The 22051-nt window shown below is 36.3% G+C and overlaps 2 protein-coding genes across 2 annotated transcripts; both read right to left on the minus strand.

The window, feature by feature from the left end:
- Positions 1 to 187: 187 nt before the first annotated feature.
- On the minus strand, positions 188 to 4581 carry LOC309494532 (gamma-glutamylaminecyclotransferase C-like). The gene is made up of 2 exons (XM_082163971.1): positions 4463 to 4581; positions 188 to 726 (listed from the first exon to the last, which is right to left on the minus strand). Exon 2 carries the CDS (start codon positions 694 to 696, stop codon positions 205 to 207), a length of 492 nt encoding a protein of 163 aa, XP_082020097.1. The 5' UTR covers positions 697 to 726; positions 4463 to 4581; the 3' UTR covers positions 188 to 204.
- A 2056-nt stretch (positions 4582 to 6637) lies between these two features.
- Positions 6638 to 11617, minus strand: LOC309494530 (gamma-glutamylaminecyclotransferase C-like). The gene is made up of 2 exons (XM_082163968.1): positions 11382 to 11617; positions 6638 to 8013 (listed from the first exon to the last, which is right to left on the minus strand). The coding sequence occupies exons 1-2, from the start codon at positions 11403 to 11405 to the stop codon at positions 7531 to 7533; spliced, it is 507 nt and encodes a 168-aa protein (XP_082020094.1). The 5' UTR covers positions 11406 to 11617; the 3' UTR covers positions 6638 to 7530.
- Positions 11618 to 22051: the final 10434 nt, after the last annotated feature.

Genomic DNA, 22051 nt, shown 5'->3' on the forward strand with positions numbered 1-22051 from the left:
CAGAGATTCAATACATTTGTCACTGGACATATGCAAGGAAATAAAACAGCTAAATAATCTCACTGTCATGACAGGACAGAAAAAAAAATTTTTTTTAAAAACAATTTAATTTACCATTCAGGCATTTTACAACAAAATGGTGTTGTGCATTAAGTAAATGAAATGCACGTGACACTGGCAGGTGTGGTAAAACCCTGGTAAATGTTACTCCAGCTCCAGCAGCAGTTCCTCAGGGCATCTGTCTTCACGACACACATAGAGCAGCCCGTGATCACCGTAAGCATCATAACTCTCATATGTTGGTTTTTGGAGCCACTCGGGTTCATATGTTTTTGTGCTGTACACAAAGGCCTCGACGATACTTCCATTCTTCGGTGTGTGTTCTCCTCCACCGGGCCCGTCCTGCACCTCCAGCTGGATGAGTGAGCGCTGGTACATCTGTGGACACTCTTTAAACTCGTCCAGGAACTTCAGCATCTTCTCGTCCACTCTGTAGATCTCTCCGTAAACGCGCTGACCCGTCCCGGAGACGTTCAGGAGGAAGGGGATGTTGTTTTTGGTTGCGATCACGAGTGGGTATCGGTCCACGGTGCGAGCGTGAGCCACGAACTCGGCCTGACCGTTGGTATCATTCTTCATTCTGAAGTGGTTGGGCTGGTCTTTCTTTAGCGTCCCGTACACAAAGACTTCAGCCATGTGCACCGCGGGAAAGACAATAAAAATGATCTGTGGGTGAAAGAGACACTTCATTATGATTCAAAATCCATATATAAATGTATTATAAACGATTTTGGTTAGTTTTTCAGATTGGTTACCCAGTGATCTGTGGAGAAGACAAATGAACTGAACTTAAATTCCTAGCAATTAAAGGGGACCTATTATGCTGCTTTTTACAAGATGTAATATATCTCATGTAGCTCCATATGTCTGTGAAGTTTCAGCTCAAATTACCACACAGATCATTCATTATACCACGCTGTAAATGCCTCCTTTTGAATGGAAGCAAACACATGCTGTTTTCATGTGTGTATCTTTAAATGCAAATTAGCTTACTTAAATGCAAATGAGCTTCTACTCCCCGCCCCCTTTCCAAAAGAGGGCGGAGCCTTTACAGCTCCTACATAGGATACTCTGCCAAAAACTAAAACATCTGTTTGGTTTTGATTATCATCTCTATAGTGGTCACACTGACGTTACATTGCAGTTCTTCATCATGTAAACAATGTAAACAGCAGTGAAAGAAATCGCACAACAAAAGAAAAACATAAAATCCTTCACTGCTCTTGACTGAATAGCTTTAAAAATAATACATTTCTTACTTGAACGCTGCTGTTAAATATGGAAGCTTGTTTCCGCCACAGAATAAAACATTTTAAAAGATAATTGCGACTTTTTATCTCACAATTGCGAGTTTACATCTCGCAATTCTGACTTTATTTCTCACAATTCTGAGTTTATATCTGGCAATTCTGAGAAATAAAGTCAGAATTGCGTGAAATAAAGTCGCAATTGCGTGTTATAAAGTCAGAATTGCGAGATACAAAGTCAGAATTGCGAGATATAAACTCGCAATTATGTGTTATAAAGTCAGAATTGGGAGATATAAAGTCAGAATTGTGAGATAAAAAGTCGCAATTATTATTATTTATTTATTATTCAGTGGCGGAAACAAGCTTCCATAGTTAAATGCTCTGGCGAAGAGATAAACATGGCAGACTGTGCACTGCTCACTAGGGGGAGGAGCTAAGATAACAGGGCGGAGTCCGTCAGCAGTCATGGGCGGGGCCTGTGTAATCTGACGTCACACTGCATAGACCAGTGTTTCCCAACCACTTTGCCGTGGAAAATTATAAAATTCCAAAACATAAGTAAAAATCAATGCTACAAATAAGATTATATCATTGCGCTGTCGGGCTGAAACCTTGTATCTCTAGATTTCGTCATGGTTTTATCAAATTAATGCTATTGGTCATTCTCTTCTCCAATGAAGAGACGGCGCCAACTCCTGTGAAGACTTCAGACGACGAAAACTCTGAATCAACATGCACCAATGCTACATTTTTGTAAATGTCAATCATTTGTTAACATCACCAACAACGTCATACTATGACATTAGGCTTGTTTGAGATGCGTCTCGTCTCGCCTGAAATGTAGTCGAGAGTATGTATGTAATTTAAGTTCTGTTGCTTTTATATGAAAATAAATATAATGAACAAGACACCCAAAGTACTTGTTATTTAATTCCATTCCAAATACATGTTTATCAATCATTTTTACTTTAATACAGACATGTTTATATATATATATATATATTTTTTTTTTTATTATTTTTTTTTATAAAATGACATCACATAGCCCATATAGAGATCACACTGTCAGAAAGTTTGGGAATATTCGCTCATAATTTATACACATAAAAACATGATATCAGAGTTCTAGAATCAAACATTTTAAAAGAGAACGATACATCACGGTTATTTAAACCAATGAGCATTAAGCTTTGTCGTCAGTAAGTCGTTTCCCATCATGCTTTTGATCAGCGCAGTCGGTGGAGAGTAACTGCGCTCAACTGCAGAATCCGACATGTCCGCCTTGCACTCGCGAGAGTTTTTTGACATACGTCAGCATGACATCAGAGCCAGGCGGACAGCAGTAGGACACATTACTAACCGGCATGTGTAACTGCCGTTACACCCTATAATGTGTAACCGGCATGTGTAACCTCCGCTACACATGCATCTCGCGGTGATCACCGGTGATCGGTTCTGTGCAGATTTTGTTCATCTCAAACAAGCCTATTATTGTGGTCCTACCTGACTTAAACTCAAGTTTCACATAAAACTTGTTTCCTCAAGTTCAAGTGTTTGTTTTTAAAATAAGTTGGTTTTTAGTTAGTTATTTGATGCTATAAAAATGGTGGTGTAACGTCATGATTGACAGCTGTGATTGACAGGTTCTCTGAGCGAAGTAGTCACTGAAGCACCAACGGACTTTTTTTCGGGATCTTTGGAGGACTGAGGAGATTGTATTTACTTTATCTGAACAAGCCTCTTGTCGTACTGCAATCAACAGACATCACAATTGGAGCAGATAATAGGCCACTTAAAAAAGTGCAGGGAGAGTGCATTCTGCGAGAGGGCGGGGCCTTGATTTCGCGGCTTTACTTCCTGCTCACTACTGCGCAGGTCTGGTCCCGAGATCGCTACTGCGCAGACTCAAGTCCCAAGATGTCAGCGCCATATTGGGACACTGGTGCCTTCAGTTCTCACCAAGGGGGTAATCTATCAGCCAGAAACTGAAGCTCCCCGGGGTCTGCCGCAGACCATCACCTGCTGTTAGCATTCCAATGACATGGTTCTCACCAATGGAAGAGAGCGAAGGGGCATCGTCCATCTTTTTTTACAGTCTATGGTCGAATTCTGCAGTCGAGCGCAGTTGCTCTCCACCGACTGCGCTGATCAAAAGCATGATGGGAAACGACTTGCTGACGTCATAGCTTAACGCTCATTGGTTTAAACAACCGTGATGTATTGTTCTCTTTTAAACTGTTTGATTTTAAAACTCGGATCTCATGTTTTTAAGTGTATAAATTATGTGTTAGTATTCCCAAACTCTGACAGTGTGATCTATGGGTTATTTGATTGTTGTCATATTTATAAAATATATATATAAAAAACATATCTGTAATTTAAGTAAAAATGATTGATAAATACGTCTTTGGTATGTAATTAAATGGGTGTCTTGTTCATTATAATTGTTTTCATATAAAAGCAACAGAACTTAAATTACATCCAGTTTATTAGCAACACTGTGCACGAGCGTGAATCCCGCGATATCCATCTTTGATCTCCCAGGTGTAAGATGAGATCCACTGCGAGAAGAGAGAACTGTCCGTCTTGCCTGCGCTTTTTCCACTCCTCCTCTCACTGCAGCCTCCAGGCGAGGCTAAGCGCATCTCAACAAGACTATTGTCAAACAAACCGGAGGCTAGCTCGAATCTCCCTCCCCTCCCTTCCGTTCGTTCCTTCTCCTTTTCCCTCTTCTTTGCTATTTGTTCATCGGAACGTCGTCTCTTTGGTCGTGTGTCGGCCATATCAAAATTCAAGAGAATATAATTCCAACGTTAGTCGTTGTCTAGGAGGACATCTCTCCTCTAACTTCCCTCTTCATGCTTCTCTCTCCTCCACTCCACACACACCCCTCTTCATGTGCACGCGCACCATGAACTCACTAAAACTTGTAAGGAAAGGGACTTTTATCCTGCACGGAAACTAAGTTGTCATAATCTCCATTTAAAACTGAAGATGTTCAGACATTACTGCAGTTTGGATGAAAACTGAACAACAATCCTTATGATATGATGATGCATTAATAAAAAAAATGCAGGCTATCTTATATAAAACACTTCACCACCTTCTGCATCCAATAAACAACTAAACGAGAAGAAACATGTCTTTCTTACCGACAATAAACCGAATCCTTTCAATAATACAGATCAAACTTTGGAGAAACAGGTTTATCAACTGAACTGATCTGCTGATAGCCACAGTGTATTCGCTTCTTCCGCCTTCCAAATTATGAAAATGAGGATATGATCATAGACTGTAAAAAATAGGATACGACATGGCGATGGGCGGGGTTTGGTTTAAAGATACTTTCTATTTGTTTTTCAAACAGTAAATTACATCAAATCAAGTTTTTCTTCAAATAATCAGTGAAAAGAGGCATAAACTCCAGAAATCAAAGTGTTATGTTTGTTAGCTAAAAAATATTACAAAAACATTGAAGTTGATTTAAATAAAAGAAACTTTAACCAAACCAAAATAAATAAATAAAAAAAGTGATTTTTTTTTTTTACAGTTAGAATGCAACATTTCTAATTTTCATTTAGTTTAATTTGAAATAAAAATGTACTGAAACTAAAGCTAAATAATAATAATGAAATAAACTAAATAGACATATTTAACCCTCTGTCACGATCTGTGTGTTTAGTTTCGTTTTCGTTTGCATTCATCAGTCACTGGTTTCCCGAGCAATGAACAATGACATTATTTTCTTTTTTAGAGCTGCTTTACAGAAGAATTTAACCCTGTTTACATCATTGAATTATTATTTTCCTGTTATCCCTGTAAAGCTGCTTTGAAACAATCTGTATTGTATAAAGCGCTATAGAAATAAAGGTGACTTGACTTGTAGATTTTGGACCCTGGTTGAATGTGAAGCGTCTTCTCTCTGTTTTCTCGTTGGCTCATTGCTCTTTATTGTTCAGAATCAGCAAAACAAAGGAAATTAACATTTAAACTCTCATCTCCATTCAAGACGCAAGTCTCACCTCAGAATCATCCTAATTTCTCTTTCCCTCTCCCCATTCCTTCTCTCTCTCATGCTGAGATCACCAGATATTCACCCAAAAATCTATATGGTTTAATGTGAATAATTATCATTCAGTATTATACATGTTTGGTATAATTTGAAATGTCTCAGTGCGACTGGTACAAATGTCTCATTCCCACAGAAGTAAACCAAAAGGTAATAAAGTTTTAAAGAGTTTAGAGATAACTCACACACAGAGGAGGGCGTGTCTTCCGTGCAAATGGCATTCTGCTCCCAAAAGATGTAAACTCTGAATGCAAACTCTCATTGTTAGCAAATGTTTCCATGTGAAAGAAGTTTCTATCTATATGCAACAAGAGTATCAGGGCGATTTGTAGCTCAAATTAGCCTGTGATGTGGAGTGTATGCGAAACACTCATTATCGTGTATTTTATAATGTCAGGTTCGCATCTTCTCCCTTTATTCCAGAGCATTTGATGTTTTGTATTTATTATCATTGAACTGATTATGAAATTGGCATGATACATTTACCTGGCATAATAAATTGTAAACATTTGATTATATTCTGACTGACTCTGAAATTGTTTTCCCAAGTAGACTGATCAACTCTATGCGAAGGAGATGTGTTGCACTGCGTGAGGCAAATAGTGGTCACACCAGATACTGACTGGTTTTCGAACCCCCCCACCCCACATTTTAGAGTGGCCTTTTGTAGTGGCCAGCCTAAGGCACACCTGTGCAATAATCATGCTATATTACATTAGAAATGTCATGAAAAATCTTAAAAATATCTAATTGATTAGATGCAAATTAAAATGTGACTTGAGTTTCTGGGTGAAGTGACCCGGTCTATGCACAAGCTGGATTTATAATGTCCTCATCATCTCTGCTGGCCTGAGACTACGGCACACGCTGCCTTTCAAACTCTCTTTTGTAGGACGTTTTTATACAAGTTTTGATACTAACTGTGAACCACTCCACACTCGTTTATGAGGGAACGCCACACAATCCCTCATCGTTAGCCATTATTCTGTCATGGTGCAAGAAAAGAAAAGTCTTTCTCTGAAGGAAGCAGCTGCCTTTCGTCTTTTTTTAAGAATTTTAATTCTTTCTTAATGCATATAATATGGATTATATATTATAATCAATATGGATTATGTAATCCCAACATGGATTATGTTGGCAGATATGTATGGTTGACAGTGCGTGAATATGTTCAGAATAAACAAATCCATATATATATGGCATGTGCTGCATTTTTTGTCATTAACATTGATTTAAAAAAAAAAAAAAAAAGAAAACATTTTGAATTTATTCATTTTATTTTTAGAGTGCAATTTAGAAACTCATCTACAGCATATGTACAGATTTTATATTATATGTTGTGCACTATGTATTTATTCAAGATTCCATACTTTGATATATATTTCTAAGATTGTTCTCGTTTCTTTTTACAGTTAAATCATCCTTTGAATATTTAAATTTACCCTGTAAACATAGTAATAAAGTACCATATAAACCACAGTGCTGTTCAAATATTTATATTCCACAGCATTTAAGTAATACTGCCATGATCTGATACCACATTAACACCCAGGGGCCAAAATGAACACTTGCCAAGTGCCTAAAATTTGGGTGCAACTTTCAGTGCAAAATTAACTTAATTATCAGATACTGCCAGTGATGGTTTTAAGTGTAAACGTAAAGCACACAGATTTAAATGACAATGTCTACAGAAATCATCACATCTTCTAATAAAATGTTACATAACGGATAATAATATACAGTAGCCTACTGTAATAAGTTGATATAGATTTCAGGATTTTGTTTTCTCTCTCCAAATATGTGTGCAGTAATTCCTCAATTTGCCAAAATATCTGGAAGCAAAATTGCAACTTCACCATGTGAAACTCTCTTATGACTGGAAGATTCCCTGAGAAATGTGAATATATGAGGACCAAAACCACTCAAAAACTAATATATTTCATAATACATTTTAAAAATTTAAAAAATATATTTTTTGCTAAAACAGCTAAATAATCTCACTGTCATAACGGAACAAAAAATATATTTACATAAACAATGCTCTACACGCTCTCTTTGTTGTAAAATGCTTGAATGGTCAATTAAATTCACATGACACTGGCAGGTGTGGTAAAACCCTGGTAAATGTTACTCCAGCAGTTCCTCAGGTCATCAGTCTTCATGATAGAGCAGCCCGTGATCACCGTAAGAATTATAACTCTCATATGTTGGTTTTTGGAGCCACTCGGGTTCATATGTTTTTGTGCTGTACACAAAGGCCTCGACGATACTTCCATTCTTCGGTGTGTGTTCTCCTCCACCGGGCCCGTCCTGCACCTCCAGCTGGATGAGTGAGCGCTGGTACATCTCTGGACACTCTTCAAACTTGTCCAGGAACTCCAGCATCTTCTCGTCCACGCTGTAGATCTCTCCGTGAACGCGCTGACCCATCCCGGAGACGTTCAGGAGGAAGGGGATGTTGTTTTTGGTTGCGATCACGAGTGGGTATAGCTCCACGGTGCGAGCGTGAGCCACGAACTCGGCATGACCATTGGTATCATTCTTCATTATGAAGTGGTTGGGCTGGTCTTTCTTTAGCGTCCCGTACACGAAGACATCAGTCGTGTGCACCGCGGGAAAGACAATAAAAATGATCTGTGGGTGAAAGAGACACTTCAATATGATTCAAAATCCATATATTTTAAATGATTTTGGCTGGTTTTCGGACTGGTTACTCACTGATCTGTGGAGAAGACAAATAAATTAAACTAGAATGACATTTTATTCCTAGCAATTAAAGTGGACCTATTATGCCCATTTTTACCAGATGTAATAACACATCCCCGGTGTCCCCAGCATATGTCTGTGAAGTTTCAGTTCACAGATAAATTATTATACCATTATGTAAAAGCTCGTTTTTGAGTGGAAGCAAAAACAAGCTCTTTTCATGTGTGTATCTTTAAATGCAAATGTGCTTCTGCTCCGCCCCCTTTCAGAAGAGGGCGGAGCCTTTACAAGTTTGTGTCACAACAAAACATCTTTTTGTTTTTGATTTCTATCGGGCTCACGTGATATTGCAGTTCTTCATCATCATGAAAGTTTATTATCTGCATGCGTTTTAACCCTCTATGGTCCGGTGTTTCCTCCCGGCAACAGTCTATTTTAGTTTATTTTTTAATAAAATGAGACACCCATTTATTGGTCAAACCTATCTCTTAACCCTTAACCTAACCCTTCTCAGGGGAGAAGAAATCAAATACTAATCAATGAAAGTGCAATAAAGTGGTCACATGACCCACATGGGTCCATTTTGTGTCTTGTTTCAGCACAGGTCACATGGCTCCATATTTTCCCCAATGAAAAGTGCATTTTTCACTAATTTGCATCCAGTTAATCACTCACAAAAAATATGAGTCACCTTTACTGGTAAGTAAAAAAGTATTTTCAAGAACTTTACATTATATATCATCAAGAGGACATAAAAAAACTGTGTGTTACATTGTACCACAATGGAATCGCTTAAGGCCATGCCAGGCATAGTCCTATAGGTTGGACACAAATATATTATATTTGTAAGGAAAAGAGTTAGAATTATCTAAATATAATTGCATTTTTGCATGATTTTGTAATGCACTTATAAGAATAGTTACTTAAATACTATATCTGCACATATTATGATACCTAAAAAAGGTATAAAACAACTGCCAGTTGATGAGGGTGAGGATGAGGAAGATGAGGTCATAGTGACATAGTGAATCCTGCAGGGTTAATATGAATATGATAACTTGATATGATGGTTTGGCAATACTTGTGTTCCACTATTGTACAATGTTGCCTGAGAGCAACAGCTGGATATGAAATGTTACTTTTTATTAGATATGAAATATGTAATACATTAAAAACTGGATAAATGTGTTTGTTCAAGTGTCTGGTTAAATAAATTGACGTTTTCAATAAATATATTTCTTTTTTTCTACCTGAAAATGTAAAATATGTTTCAATTTGTACGTTGTGGTACAATATGTTGACTTGAGGCAACGAACGTTTAAAAATTTAATAATTTTAAAATTAATTAAAATATTTATTGATATTGTTATAGTGTCCAATTTGAAGCAGGAAAAACACCACACATATATATATTTTTTCTCATTGATATAGTGCATTATAAAATCATGCAAAAATGCAGATATATTCCTTACAAATATAATACATTTGTATTGCAACAGACAGTCACAAAAATTTGAAAGGAAAGGGACTTTTATCTTGTAGTAGGGAAACCAAGTTGTCATAATCTCCATTTAAAACTGAAGATGATCAGACATTACTGCAGTTTAGATGAAAACTACGGAGCCCCTAAAGGGATGTGGTGGTGGAAAACATTGTAGGATGGGAGAATTTTTATTTTTTTTTTCAAATCTTTTGCGTTCCCTCGAGAAACTTTGCGTTCCCACGCAAAACTTTTGCGTTCCCTCGCAAAGATATTTGCGTTCCCACGCAAAACCTGTTTTGAGCTCGGACAGACACTTCCTGTTTAATGTCCCGCTGGCAGTGTTTCAGAGCTCCGTACGTTAATGGAGCGTTTCATAGTGTTTGAACTTGGACTCAAATATAAAGAAATGCGGTCAGTGCTTAACTCAAGGAGTTCAGTGAAGTTGGCAATATTCACATAGGCTATTCGAACTTCCCTAATCTTGAGCTAAACGTTGTTAAAACACAAACGACGTGTATTTACAATCACAGTAACCTAGACAACGAGCTACAACCCAATTCTCATCAAAACGAGCTTTATAATATTAATTTGTCTCTAACCAGACGAATGAGAGACAAGTCCAAATAAGGGTCCGTCTGTAAAGTGCAAATCCCAAAACCCTTCTGCACATTTTATATTATTAAACATATTCAATAGCTTCACTTTGACGCACTGTACTGTCACCAAATTCAGTTCACACATCTCTGCTCTCTTGCTGGTTATACTACATTACTTAGTTTGATAAAAATTCATAATTTTTATTCTTATTTATTATTAAATAAAATCAATAACTTCACCCTTTTTAGAAAAAAAATATTAAATAACGTCACGCTGTTATACAGTGTAATGCCATCAAATTCAGTAAGCAAATATAATGCAAAAGCTGCGTACAGTAGCCTACCAATAGGCCTATTGTGTAAAGAATAGGCCTTATTTTTTGATGTGCAATTACTTCCCAAACTAAGTGTTGTAGGCCTATAACCAACATTAGAGCAGTGATGTGTGAACTAAATTTGGTGTGTTACAGTGAAGTTATTGAATATTTTGCATAATATAAAATGTGCAAAAGCAGTGTATGACCAGTGGGTCACCATTGATGTGTAAACTGAATTGGGTGGCACTACAGTTTAACAGCTATTAACATAATATAACAATGCAACATGTAACGATGTGTTGGCAGTGGCTTCATAAATTAATTTAAACATAAAAATACAAAGTACACCTGATGCACATTTCTTTGTTCTTCATTTTCTAGAACAAGAGTTTAAGAACTTTACTGTAGCCTATTTTTGTGTAATTAATTAAGAGAAAGTACTCCGCCATTTTGCTCCGACGAAAGTGACTTGAACGCACATGCCGTTATATAAGCACGACTTCCCACCTCGTACGTACGAACTTCCCAGGAGGACTTGAACGCACCATCTGTCCGAGCTCAAAACAGGTTTTGCGTGGGAACGCAAATATCTTTGCGAGGGAACGCAAATAACTTTGCGAGGGAACGCAAAAGTTTTGCGTGGGAACGCAAAGTTTCTCGGGGGAACGCAAAAGTTTTGCGAGGGAACGCAAAAGATTAAAAAAAAAAAAAAAATCTCCCATTCTACATTTTTTTTTCACCACCACGTCCCTTTAAGGGCTCCGTAGAAAACTGAAAAACAACCGTTCTGATATGATGATGCATTCGTTGCTCGATGTTTTCAAAATGTCTCTCATGTAAACACTTCACTTTCTTCTCCATCCAATACACATCTAAACGAGAAGAAAATGTCTTTCTTACCACCAATAATCCAGATCCTTTCATTTTTAAAGGTCAAACTTCGGAGAAACAGGCTGATCGCTACTTCCGCTTTCCAAATGATGAAACTTGAAACCTTGAACTTCTTCTTCTTCTTCTTCTACTAGTGTTTAATGGCGGTTGGCAAAACCTTGAACTTCCTGAAAATGATCGAATTATGTAACGTGGCGATGGGCAGGGTTTGTTTTAAAGCTACTTTCTATTTCTATTTCAAACAGTAGAAATTACATAGACATAAACTCATAGACGCCTCATTGCTGCGATATGTCAACGAGTCCGCCATATTCATATGTCTATGACAAATCAGATCAACATTAAGATCAAAGAAACCGAGCAACATTATTTGTTATTAGCCTACTACTACTACTAAAATATTAAAATGTTACAGTATTAATATTTTCGAAATATTAAAACGTAGTACACTAAACAATATTAAAACCAAAAGTATTACAACTTACTAATATTTAAATATATTTGTAATACACTTCAATTAACACTGAATTATTATTATTATAATAATATGTAATTATTCAATACAAATATTGTGTTTTGTAGGAACATGTATTTACTAATACTGCTAGTTATTAATTTAAAATTATAAAATGTTTCACATTTACAACTTTATTTGCAAAGGTTTACTATACAGACAGGCAACAAGATATAGTAGTTTATAGTTGTCTGATTTGTCAAACTACACACAGTAATAAATGACATTGAATCTTTAGCACTGTTCGTGTTTAAAATGTCATATTATTACTAATAGTATTATTAATGTTATTTCAATAACATTGTGTCGTTAACTAGTATAGTAGAGAAATAGCGCCATCTTGTGGTCGGTCTGTGTATCACCACACTGCTGGAGTACTGAGAGAAAGAGATTATTCAAGCTTTAAATTAATAATAAATAAATACATTTACAATAAATACATCTTATTTTTCAATATATACATGTTTTGTGCTGCTCTAACTAAAAAATCCAAAAAATGTTTGTGTACTTAATTTAATTTTATGAAAACATTTCTCCTTCGGAGTGGTTAAAAATCAGACCGATGACATTTTTGACACGTGTGAATATGAATGAACGTGTTTTTCTTTTCTTTTCTTGCGCTTTAAGATAAAATGATCCATGAACTGTGAAGAGTAACATATTTTTATTTATAAGAGGTCAAACAAGCCCTTCAGAAACCCAGATTAATATTTCTGTTGAATGATTTGACTCTCATAATGTTGTAGACTCCGCAGGACAGTCACGGGCACACTGGAGATTTGCTCATTTTAATAAAAGTCACAGAGCTTGAAAAAGATGGATAGAGCACATTACATTACATGACGAAACGGCTGACGGTGCAAAACATCACAGGAGTTCAATGAGCCGTTTACTGTATATGCACTGATTTATTCATGTATATACAGTATGCTGCATAATGCTGAAGATACGGTCACCTCATAAACACACTGTTTGAGGTCCAAAAGACTGAGACCACAGTGGACATCTGGGGGTTTCACACATTCAAACCTGGAAATAGCCTAACTTTTTGACCTATTTAAAAAAATAAAATAATTAAAACATAAAAAAGAGAAATATTTCAGATTCTGCACTATTTCTAGTTCACATTTAGGACTCATAATAACAGATCAGCATGAAGCAAAAAAAAAAAAAAAAAATTAATATAAAAAAATATAATAATAAAAAAATAGTTTGTTTTAAATTGTATGTAATGCATGATAATGCATATTTTTAAATGACTGAATGTATTTAGTTACAGATAAATTAGTAAATCATCTCCACTACAAACAAGTTCAGAAAGGTTTTTAGATAACTTGCTTCTATGTTTGTAATATTTTAAAGATACATCAATAAAAGCATTCATTTCTTTATACAATATTTATTTTAATATATATATATATATATATATATATATATATATATATATAGCATTGCTGCCACATACATATAATTTTTTCCCCTCAATTATGTCGTAATATTGAGATCTTATGTCGTTAAAACGACATATTTTCTTGGCCTTATAAGGACATGTGTAGTCATGTACAAAATATGCCTTTATCCACATAAAATTGATAACCTATGACGCCTTTATCACACTTCTACGTTCAAAAAGCTTAAGCAAATAGTAGCAGCCCCCAATCAGGCAAAATTAATAAATTAGGCCCTTAAAAAAAAAAAAAAAAAAAAAAAAAAAAAAAAATTATATAGGCCTATACGTTTTTTTTATATAATATATTATATATAAGGTTTATTTTTGTTAATAGGCTATATCTTCATATAATTAAACAAAAAGTAGTCAAAACACATCTAACAGAACATAGCCTAAGTTGTTTATTTTTAACAACATTGTGCTCTTATTTTGTTTAATTAACGAAATGTCAATCTTCGTCTTTATAACAGAAGATCTTCAATACAATACAAAAATCTTCAAGACACAGCCTACAGTCTCCACGTGTATAACAGATTGTCACCTTATAAACAGTCCATTGTGTGGTGGAATAAGCAATGCTATATAGAAATATATGGTTAGTATCTTAATTTAAACTTTTTTTTATTTTTTATTAGCTCATTAACTAATTATGCTAAAGATTTTTCTAGACTAGTAGTCATTCAAGCAATTAGGACTAATCACATGTTAAGCTCCATCCACACACAGAATAGAATAAGCATATTTTAAGCCGATACATCAACATCTCTCATCATTGGGGTGGGGGAACGGATTTCGACAGCTGAACTATTTGCCGTCGGATTCTGTTCCCCCTATGTTTCTTACACAATGAGGTTCTAATATTTATCACATTGCAGTTAATTGCTGAACCCAATAGCCTAGTGGTCAGTGCACTCTGCACTAGCATTCATTGTTTTTCAGCTTATTACGACCCGAGTTCAAGTCCCAGTTCGTCAAACTTTCTTGATACTATACTGTCCTATCATAATAAAAGGCAAAACAATATATTCTTTAAACTGATGCAAGTTAAGCTCCATCCACACAAAAATAAAATCAGCATTTTTAAAGCCATTACATCAACACCTCTCATAATGGGAGTGGGGGAAGGGATTCCGACAGCTGTTTCTTTTTTTGCCGTCGGATTCTGTTCCCCCTATGTTTCTTATACAATGAGGTTCTAAGATTGATCAAATTGCAGCAAATTACTAGCCTCAATAGCCTAGTGGTCAGTGCCCTGACTATATATATATATATATTTTTTTAGCTTTGGGCGACCCAAGTTCAAGTCCCGGTTCGTCAAACTTTCTTGATACTATACTGTCCTATCATAATAAAAGGCAAAAAAATATATTCTTTAACCTAATGCAAGTTAAGCTCCATCCACACACAAAAATAAAATCAACATTTTTTAAGCCATTACATCAACACCTCTCATAATTGGAGTGGGGGAACGGATTTCGACAGCTGAACTATTTGCATATAGATACTGTCACAGAAGACTTCTATTTCAAATAAATGCTGTTCTTCTAAACTTTCTATTCATCAAAGAATCCTGAAAATAAAATATATAATAGTTTCGACAAAAATATGAAGCAGCAGCACAACTGTTTTTAACATTGATAATAATGATAAATGTTTCTTGAGCATCAAAAATGATTTCTGAAGGATCATGTGACACTGAAGACTGGAGTAATGATCATGAAAATTCAGCTTTGCAGATTACATTTTATAATACATCCACATATAAAACAGTTATTTTAAATTGTAATAATATTTCACTATTTGTACTGTATTTTTGATCAGATTAATGTAGCCTCTAGTGAACTACTGTGCCGTGCAGATGAAGAGTTTGTTTGATGTTATATAGAAACATGAAACAGATGTCTGACACACACACACACACACACACACGCACACACGCACGCACGCACGCACGCACACACACACACACACACACACACACACACACATCAATACACGTCCACATTTACACTTCAATATAGTCATGAAAAACTAAATTAGGAATCATACGTTTTTTGGTGAAAAAATTCCTTTGTCCTTGAAAATTGACATCAAGAAAAAAAAAGAAAAAAAAAAGAGAGACTGCAGCAGATTTAACCCTTTGTGTTCTCTCTCTCTCTCTCTCTCTCTCTCTCTCTCTCTCTCTCTCTCTCTCAGTCTCTCTCTATGTCTCTCTCTCTCTCTCTCTCTCTCTCTCTCTCTCTCTCTCTGAGTTTGCGGTTTGTTGGACACGACCAGTGTCAGTGCGTTGTGGGAATGTGTGTGGCGAGTTGGAGAAGCAATAAGAGCAGAAGTGGAGCTTCACTGATAATCAGAACAGACAGAGGCATTATTGTCCCTCGATCACATTCTGTGTCCTGACATCAGACACAACACTCGTTTAACAAGCAATATAATCAACTACGACTGTTTACTTCACAGGGCCTGACATCAACTCTTACATCAAGTTTTTCTTCAAATGAACAGTGAAAAGAGGGATAAACTCCAGAAATCACAGTGTTATGTTCGTCAACTAAAGTTACAAATAGTACAAAAACATTTACGTTATAAAATAAACTTTAACCAAAACAAAATAAATGATAAAAAATCGTATGTTTTACAGTTAGAATGCATCATTTCTAATTTTCATTTAGTTTAATTGGAAATGAAAAATGTAGTAAAACTGAAACTGAAATAAAGTAAATGGAGATATTTAACCCTCTTGTGCTGTCACGATCTGTGTGTTTAGTTTCGTTTTCATGGACTTTTATTTTGCATTCATCAGTCACAGGTTCCCGCTTGTCGTTAGTTGTCATGGACACTCATTAATCCTCACAGCTGTCTGTCATGGTCTCATCACCACTGTGTATTTACAGTAAGTTCCTCCTTTCATTCAGTTGTTTTCTGGTAAAGTTTGTGTAGACGCTCTGTTACGTTGCGTTCTCGTCTTTGAGTTACACGAGTTTGTCTTATTAAGTTGGAGCAGAGCCGATCCTGACCTCCCTGGGGCCCTAAGCAAAATTCTGTTTAGGGGCCCTCATACCTGACCCGTGAGCCATGAACCATTTGCCATTGCCACACAGTCACACCTGACACCCCAGTGTTCCCACTACAATCCCTCCTTTAACTATAGTGAAAATGTAATTCCTGATATCAGAAGACATTGTTACAAGTAAAAAGTTCATTCTTAATATCAAGAATTCACATTTTAAATAGTACAAATTTAATTATTGATATCAAAAATGCATAATTATCCTGTGAATGAATAAAAGCTAAAATGGCGCCATAGCATGTCACTGTGTTTTAAATGATAAAAGTAATTCTTGATACTCTTGATTCTTGATGGTTATTATTTACTGAGGGATGTGCATCCATATTGACCAGAATCTCCAGCCAATCAACATTTTAAATTCAATGGAGCCTATCAATAGTCAATGTCAATACATTGCTTTCCATATTGCATTTGGGCAGAGTTGTAACTAAACCTTGACTGAGCGACTAGATAATCATCGTCTTGTTTTAAAACTATAATGAGGAGTGCCATCACGCCCATATTGTACTGGTCCCAACTCACAACAGATGTTTCTGCTGGAAAGTGTGCGTTTCATTTCATGCACGTGCATATGATATGATCGCATGTTAACGCGCGGTTATCTTTTCCGAGCTGCAGTTTATAAACAAACACCGTTGTCCTTTGTCGTTTATTAAACATAATAATTCAACTCACATCAACTTAACTTTAGCCTACTGTTCTTTGCTGACATCGAAATTTGAGAGGAGAGCACACAAGTCTACCTGATAACTGTTCCTGCAATGAACTCTTATGGTGTTTTTTTCTCTCTCTTTTCGTGACCAGAAGGATAGTTCCGCTTCATTTTCTCATCGATATAGTAAACATTGATTGACGCGCTTTGACACGAGGGGGAGGCTGGGCCTTGAGTAATTTGCGGGGCCCTACGCACCTTGCGTAGTGTGCGTATAGGGCTGATCGGCTCTGAGTTGGAAAATTTATTTTCAGGTCTGTGTTTTAAAAGTGAATAAATGGATTTTAACTACTGCATATATTAATTTAGTACCATAAAATAAAATCCCCTAAAAAATAAAAAATAAATTAAATAAAATAAAACATTATCAAACTAAATATATATACGTTCATTTCACTGAAATAAAAACAATTTTGACCGCCACGCTCCTGTCCCGGTTAGTTCAGATGAAGACAGGCTCAAACCGGTTTCAAACAAAACGTTCTTTAAACTGTCATAAATCTTGAATGCGTCGAAGAATTCAGTTTGGTCTCTTTTTACAGACGACACTTAGATTATTGCTCTAAGATTATTATTGAAGTGAAGAAAGTTTAAAAAAGAGGGCTTAAAGTTATAAACGTAAAATTCTATTGTTATGAAAAATGCACAAAAATTCTATTTTCCAAGACATGTTTCACTCTAAAACCACAAGACTGCGAGTGACTGATTTTCAGGACCATTTTTTTTTTTGTGTGTGTGTGTGTGTGTGTGTGTGTCCCCGTCTACACAGCAATTGCAAACCTTTAAGTAAAAAAAAAAAAAAAAAAAAAAAAAAAAAAAAAATTAATAAAACACAACTTTATTATATATATTATAAAATAATATAAAATAATATAATAAATAATCTATAATGTTTATCAAATAAAAAAAAAATTTGTCAAGATAAAAACTAATAAATATTAATCAATAATATGATATCTAACAGTGTTGGGTAAGTGACACTGAGCAATACAAGAATAGACATTAAAATGCTCTTAATTCTTTCAAATATATATAAAATTGCACAAATTATTCTCGAACTGACCAGTATTTAAAGAGAGATTACATGCATTAACATTTATTTTAACATTAAACGTAAAGTTTTAATGCTAAATCCTCTATTTTATAGATAATTGTTTTATAGTCTTTAACAGTATTTTAATGCAATTACAACAGAAGTAACTGTAATTAAATTACAGGAAAATGAAGAATAATCCCTTTACTTTTTCAAGGGAAATCAGGAATGAATTACTTCTATTGCCCAACACGGGATACTAAATTAATGAAACTAAAATAACACTGGGTCAGAACTACATATTATTATAGCAGTTTATTTTCTATTAGTTTGAAATAAGTAGAATTTGTGTAACATTGCAAACTGAAATTGCTCCATGAAAATATGTTTCATCTCCAATAATGAAGCATGAAGAAAATAAAACCCAATTACTTGTGTTTTGATCCCGTGTGCTTGATGATTATAGGAGCTCATGATCTCCAACATTAACTCAAATGCCACACTGTGAGGAGAAATACAAAACAGAGTAAAATTAGAGTAATAACAATAAAACCAGATCATGTTGTACCATCTGCTGCTGCGTCATTCAGAGGTTATCAGAGGTGAGATGGTGATGTTAAACTCATTATTACAAACACAGCCAGATGTTTGAGAGTCAAACCAACAAGGACACGGCCGTACATCGAGCGTCACATAATCGCTCATTTATTCACCAGCTCTTCTCTAATAAGATCATTGCCATCCTGCAGGATGCCTTTTAACACTGGATTGCACATTTATGCGGCATAATTTCTCATACGGTTCAAATTTATGAAAATGTATTTCCATGTTGCATTGTAATAAATGCAAAAAAAATTTATAAAAAGAATAATTGCAACATTTGAGTCTCTCTGATTTTGAAAAGCCACGGGTTTGTTTTATTCTGTTTACTAAAAGAGCAAAAGCGTTGTTCTCGTCTTCTCCACCTCCGAACACTCAAAACGCTTCAATCAAGCCCTAAAGATGTTTAATGCATGTTGAATTGCACATCATTTCATTCAATTCTCTGAGGAAAGACAGAATAATAGATTCAGAGAGAGCTCTTTCTGAATCTAGTTTTCCTGCTTGGCTTTAAACGATGGGAAATTCCGGCTCATTTACAGGGCAGTTTCGTCTATAATAGCAATTAGTCTTTTTCTGCTAGAATTCAGATCACAAGGGACCAAGAGCTTCGTTTGCCTGCTTTATTGTTCGTGCATATAGAGGAAAAACAATTCTGTCATGACAACTATCAAAGCGTTTGGCATGGTAATGGGTATAACAATGTTGATATATTTGGTCTTGGCAGAATAGATCTGATACGCTGCTGTTTTTTCTGCAGTTGCTGCTGATATTGTTATTGCTGCTGCTATTGCTGGTTATTGCTGCTGTTGCTGCTGTTATTACTGTTATTGTGGCTGTTATTGCTGCTGGTTATTGCTGCTGATGCTGCTGTTATTGCTGTTATTGCTGCTGTTATTGCGGCTGTTACTGCTGCTGGTTATTGCTGCTGTTGCTGGTTATTGCTGCTGTTATTAAGTCAAGTCAAGTCAAGTCAAGTCAAGTTTATTTGTATAGCGCTTTTCACAATACAGATTGTATCAAAGCAGCTTCACAGTATTACATTTAAATAATACAACAAAGTTTGTTTCAAGAGGAATTTATTGATTGATAAAATTAAATTAAATATCCCCAAAATATCCCCAACTGAGCAAGCCAAAGGCAACAGTGGCAAGGAACCGAAAAACTCCATCAAGTGACCTAATGGTGTCCTAAAACTCCATCAGGTGACCTAATGGTGTCCTAAAACTCCATCAGGTGACCTAATGGAGAAAAAAAACCTTGGGAGAACCCAGGCTCAGTCGGGGGCCAGTTCTCCTCTGGCATTTATGAGCTAGAGGCCGGATTGTAGTTTGAACTGTAGGATTATATGTTATTGCGGCTGTTATTGTGGCTATTACTGCTGCTGGTTATTGCTGCTGTTGCTGGTTATGGCGGCTGTTATTGTGGCTATTACTGCTGCTGTTATTGCTGCTGCTGTTATTGCTGCTGCTGTTATTGTGGCTGTTATTGTGGCTATTACTGCTGCTGTTATTGCTGCTGCTGTTATTGCTGTTATTGCTGTTGTTGCTGATATTGTGGCTGTTGCTGATGTTGCTGCTGTTATTGCTGCTGTTGCTGTTATTGCTGGTTATTGCGGCTGTTATTGTGGCTATTACTGCTGCTGGTTATTGTTGTTATTGCTGCTGTTGCTGCTGTTATTGCTGCTGCTGTTATTGCTGCTGTTGCTTCTGTTATTGCTGTTATTGTGGCTGTCGGTGTTGTTGCTACTACTGTTAATGCTGCTGCTATTGCTGTTATTGCTGGTTATTGCGGCTGTTATTGTGGCTATTGCTGCTGTTATTACTGTTATTGTGGCTATTATTGCTGTTATTGTGGCTATTACTGCTGCTGGTTATTGCTGTTATTACTGTTATTGTGGCTATTACTGCTGCTGGTTATTGCTGCTGTTGCTGGTTATTGCGGCTGTTATTGTGGCTATTACTGCTGCTGGTTATTGCTGTTATTGCTGCTGTTATTGCTGGTTATTGCTGCTGTTATTACTGTTATTGTGGCTATTACTGCTGCTGGTTATTGCTGCTGTTGCTGGTTATTGCGGCTGTTATTGTGGCTATTACTGCTGCTGGTTATTGCTGTTATTGCTGCTGCTGTTATTGCTGTTATTGCTGATATTGTGGCTGTTGCTGATGTTGCTGCTGTTATTGCTGCTGTTGCTGTTATTGCTGGTTATTGCGGCTGTTATTGTGGCTATTACTGCTGCTGGTTATTGTTGTTATTGCTGCTGTTGCTGCTGTTATTGCTGCTGCTGTTATTGCTGCTGTTGCTGATGTTATTGCTGTTATTGTGGCTGTCGGTGTTGTTGCTACTACTGTTAATGCTGCTGCTATTGCTGTTATTGCTGGTTATTGCGGCTGTTATTGTGGCTATTGCTGCTGTTATTACTGTTATTGTGGCTATTGCTGCTGTTATTACTGTTATTGTGGCTATTATTGCTGTTATTGTGGCTATTACTGCTGCTGGTTATTGCTGTTATTGCTGCTGTTATTGCTGCTGCTGTTATTGCTGTTATTGCTGTTGTTGCTGATATTGTGGCTGTTGCTGATGTTGCTGCTGTTATTGCTGTTATTGTTGTTGTTGCTGATATTGTGGCTGTTGCTGATGTTGCTGCTGTTATTGCTGTTATTGTTGTTGTTGCTGATATTGTGGCTGTTGCTGATGTTATTGCTGCTGCTGTTGTTGCTGATATTGTGGCTGTTGCTGATGTTGCTGCTGTTATTGCTGCTGTTGCTGCTGCTGTTGCTGTTATTGCTGGTTATTGCGGCTGTTATTGTGGCTATTACTGCTGCTGGTTATTGTTGTTATTGCTGCTGTTGCTGCTGTTATTGCTGCTGTTATTGCTGTTATTGCTGCTGTTGCTGCTGTTATTGCTGCTGTTATTGCTGCTGTTGCTGCTGTTATTGCTGCTGTTATTGCTGTTATTGCTGCTGTTGCTGCTGTTATTGCTGTTATTGTGGCTGTCGCTACTGTTGCTACTACTGTTAACCCCTGGTTCACACCGGATGCGGAAGCGTCGCGGAACGGAAAATCACGCGCGGTCCGGCGCCTGCCTGTTCACACTAGACGCGTATTCTCCGCGGCGGTCGACAAGTGCTTCTGCTCAGTTGTTGTTTATTCAGAGCTATTTTTACATCATGGGTAAGTAAATAACCTCATAAAATGAATACACCATGTTTCTGTAACCAAGAAGTTTGTACACTTCTTTTATTAATCCGTTGTCGAGACACACACACAGCCAGAGAGAGAATATGGTAGATAGTTTTT

The sequence above is a fragment of the Leuciscus leuciscus genome (genome assembly GCF_965113295.1).
Source record: "Leuciscus leuciscus genome assembly, chromosome: 3".
In the NCBI taxonomy this organism is placed as follows: domain Eukaryota; kingdom Metazoa; phylum Chordata; class Actinopteri; order Cypriniformes; family Leuciscidae; genus Leuciscus; species Leuciscus leuciscus.

Bases quoted from the DNA above. Each gene is read 5' to 3' on its own strand.
- LOC309494532 (XM_082163971.1), bottom strand. From the start codon at position 696: ATGGCTGAAGTCTTTGTGTACGGGACGCTAAAGAAAGACCAGCCCAAC.
- LOC309494530 (XM_082163968.1), bottom strand. From the start codon at position 11,405: ATGAAAGGATCTGGATTATTGGTG. The intron at 8,014-11,381 runs GTAAGAAAGACA...TTTCACCCACAG, and splicing joins AAGGATCTGGATTATTGGTG to ATCATTTTTATTGTCTTTCC.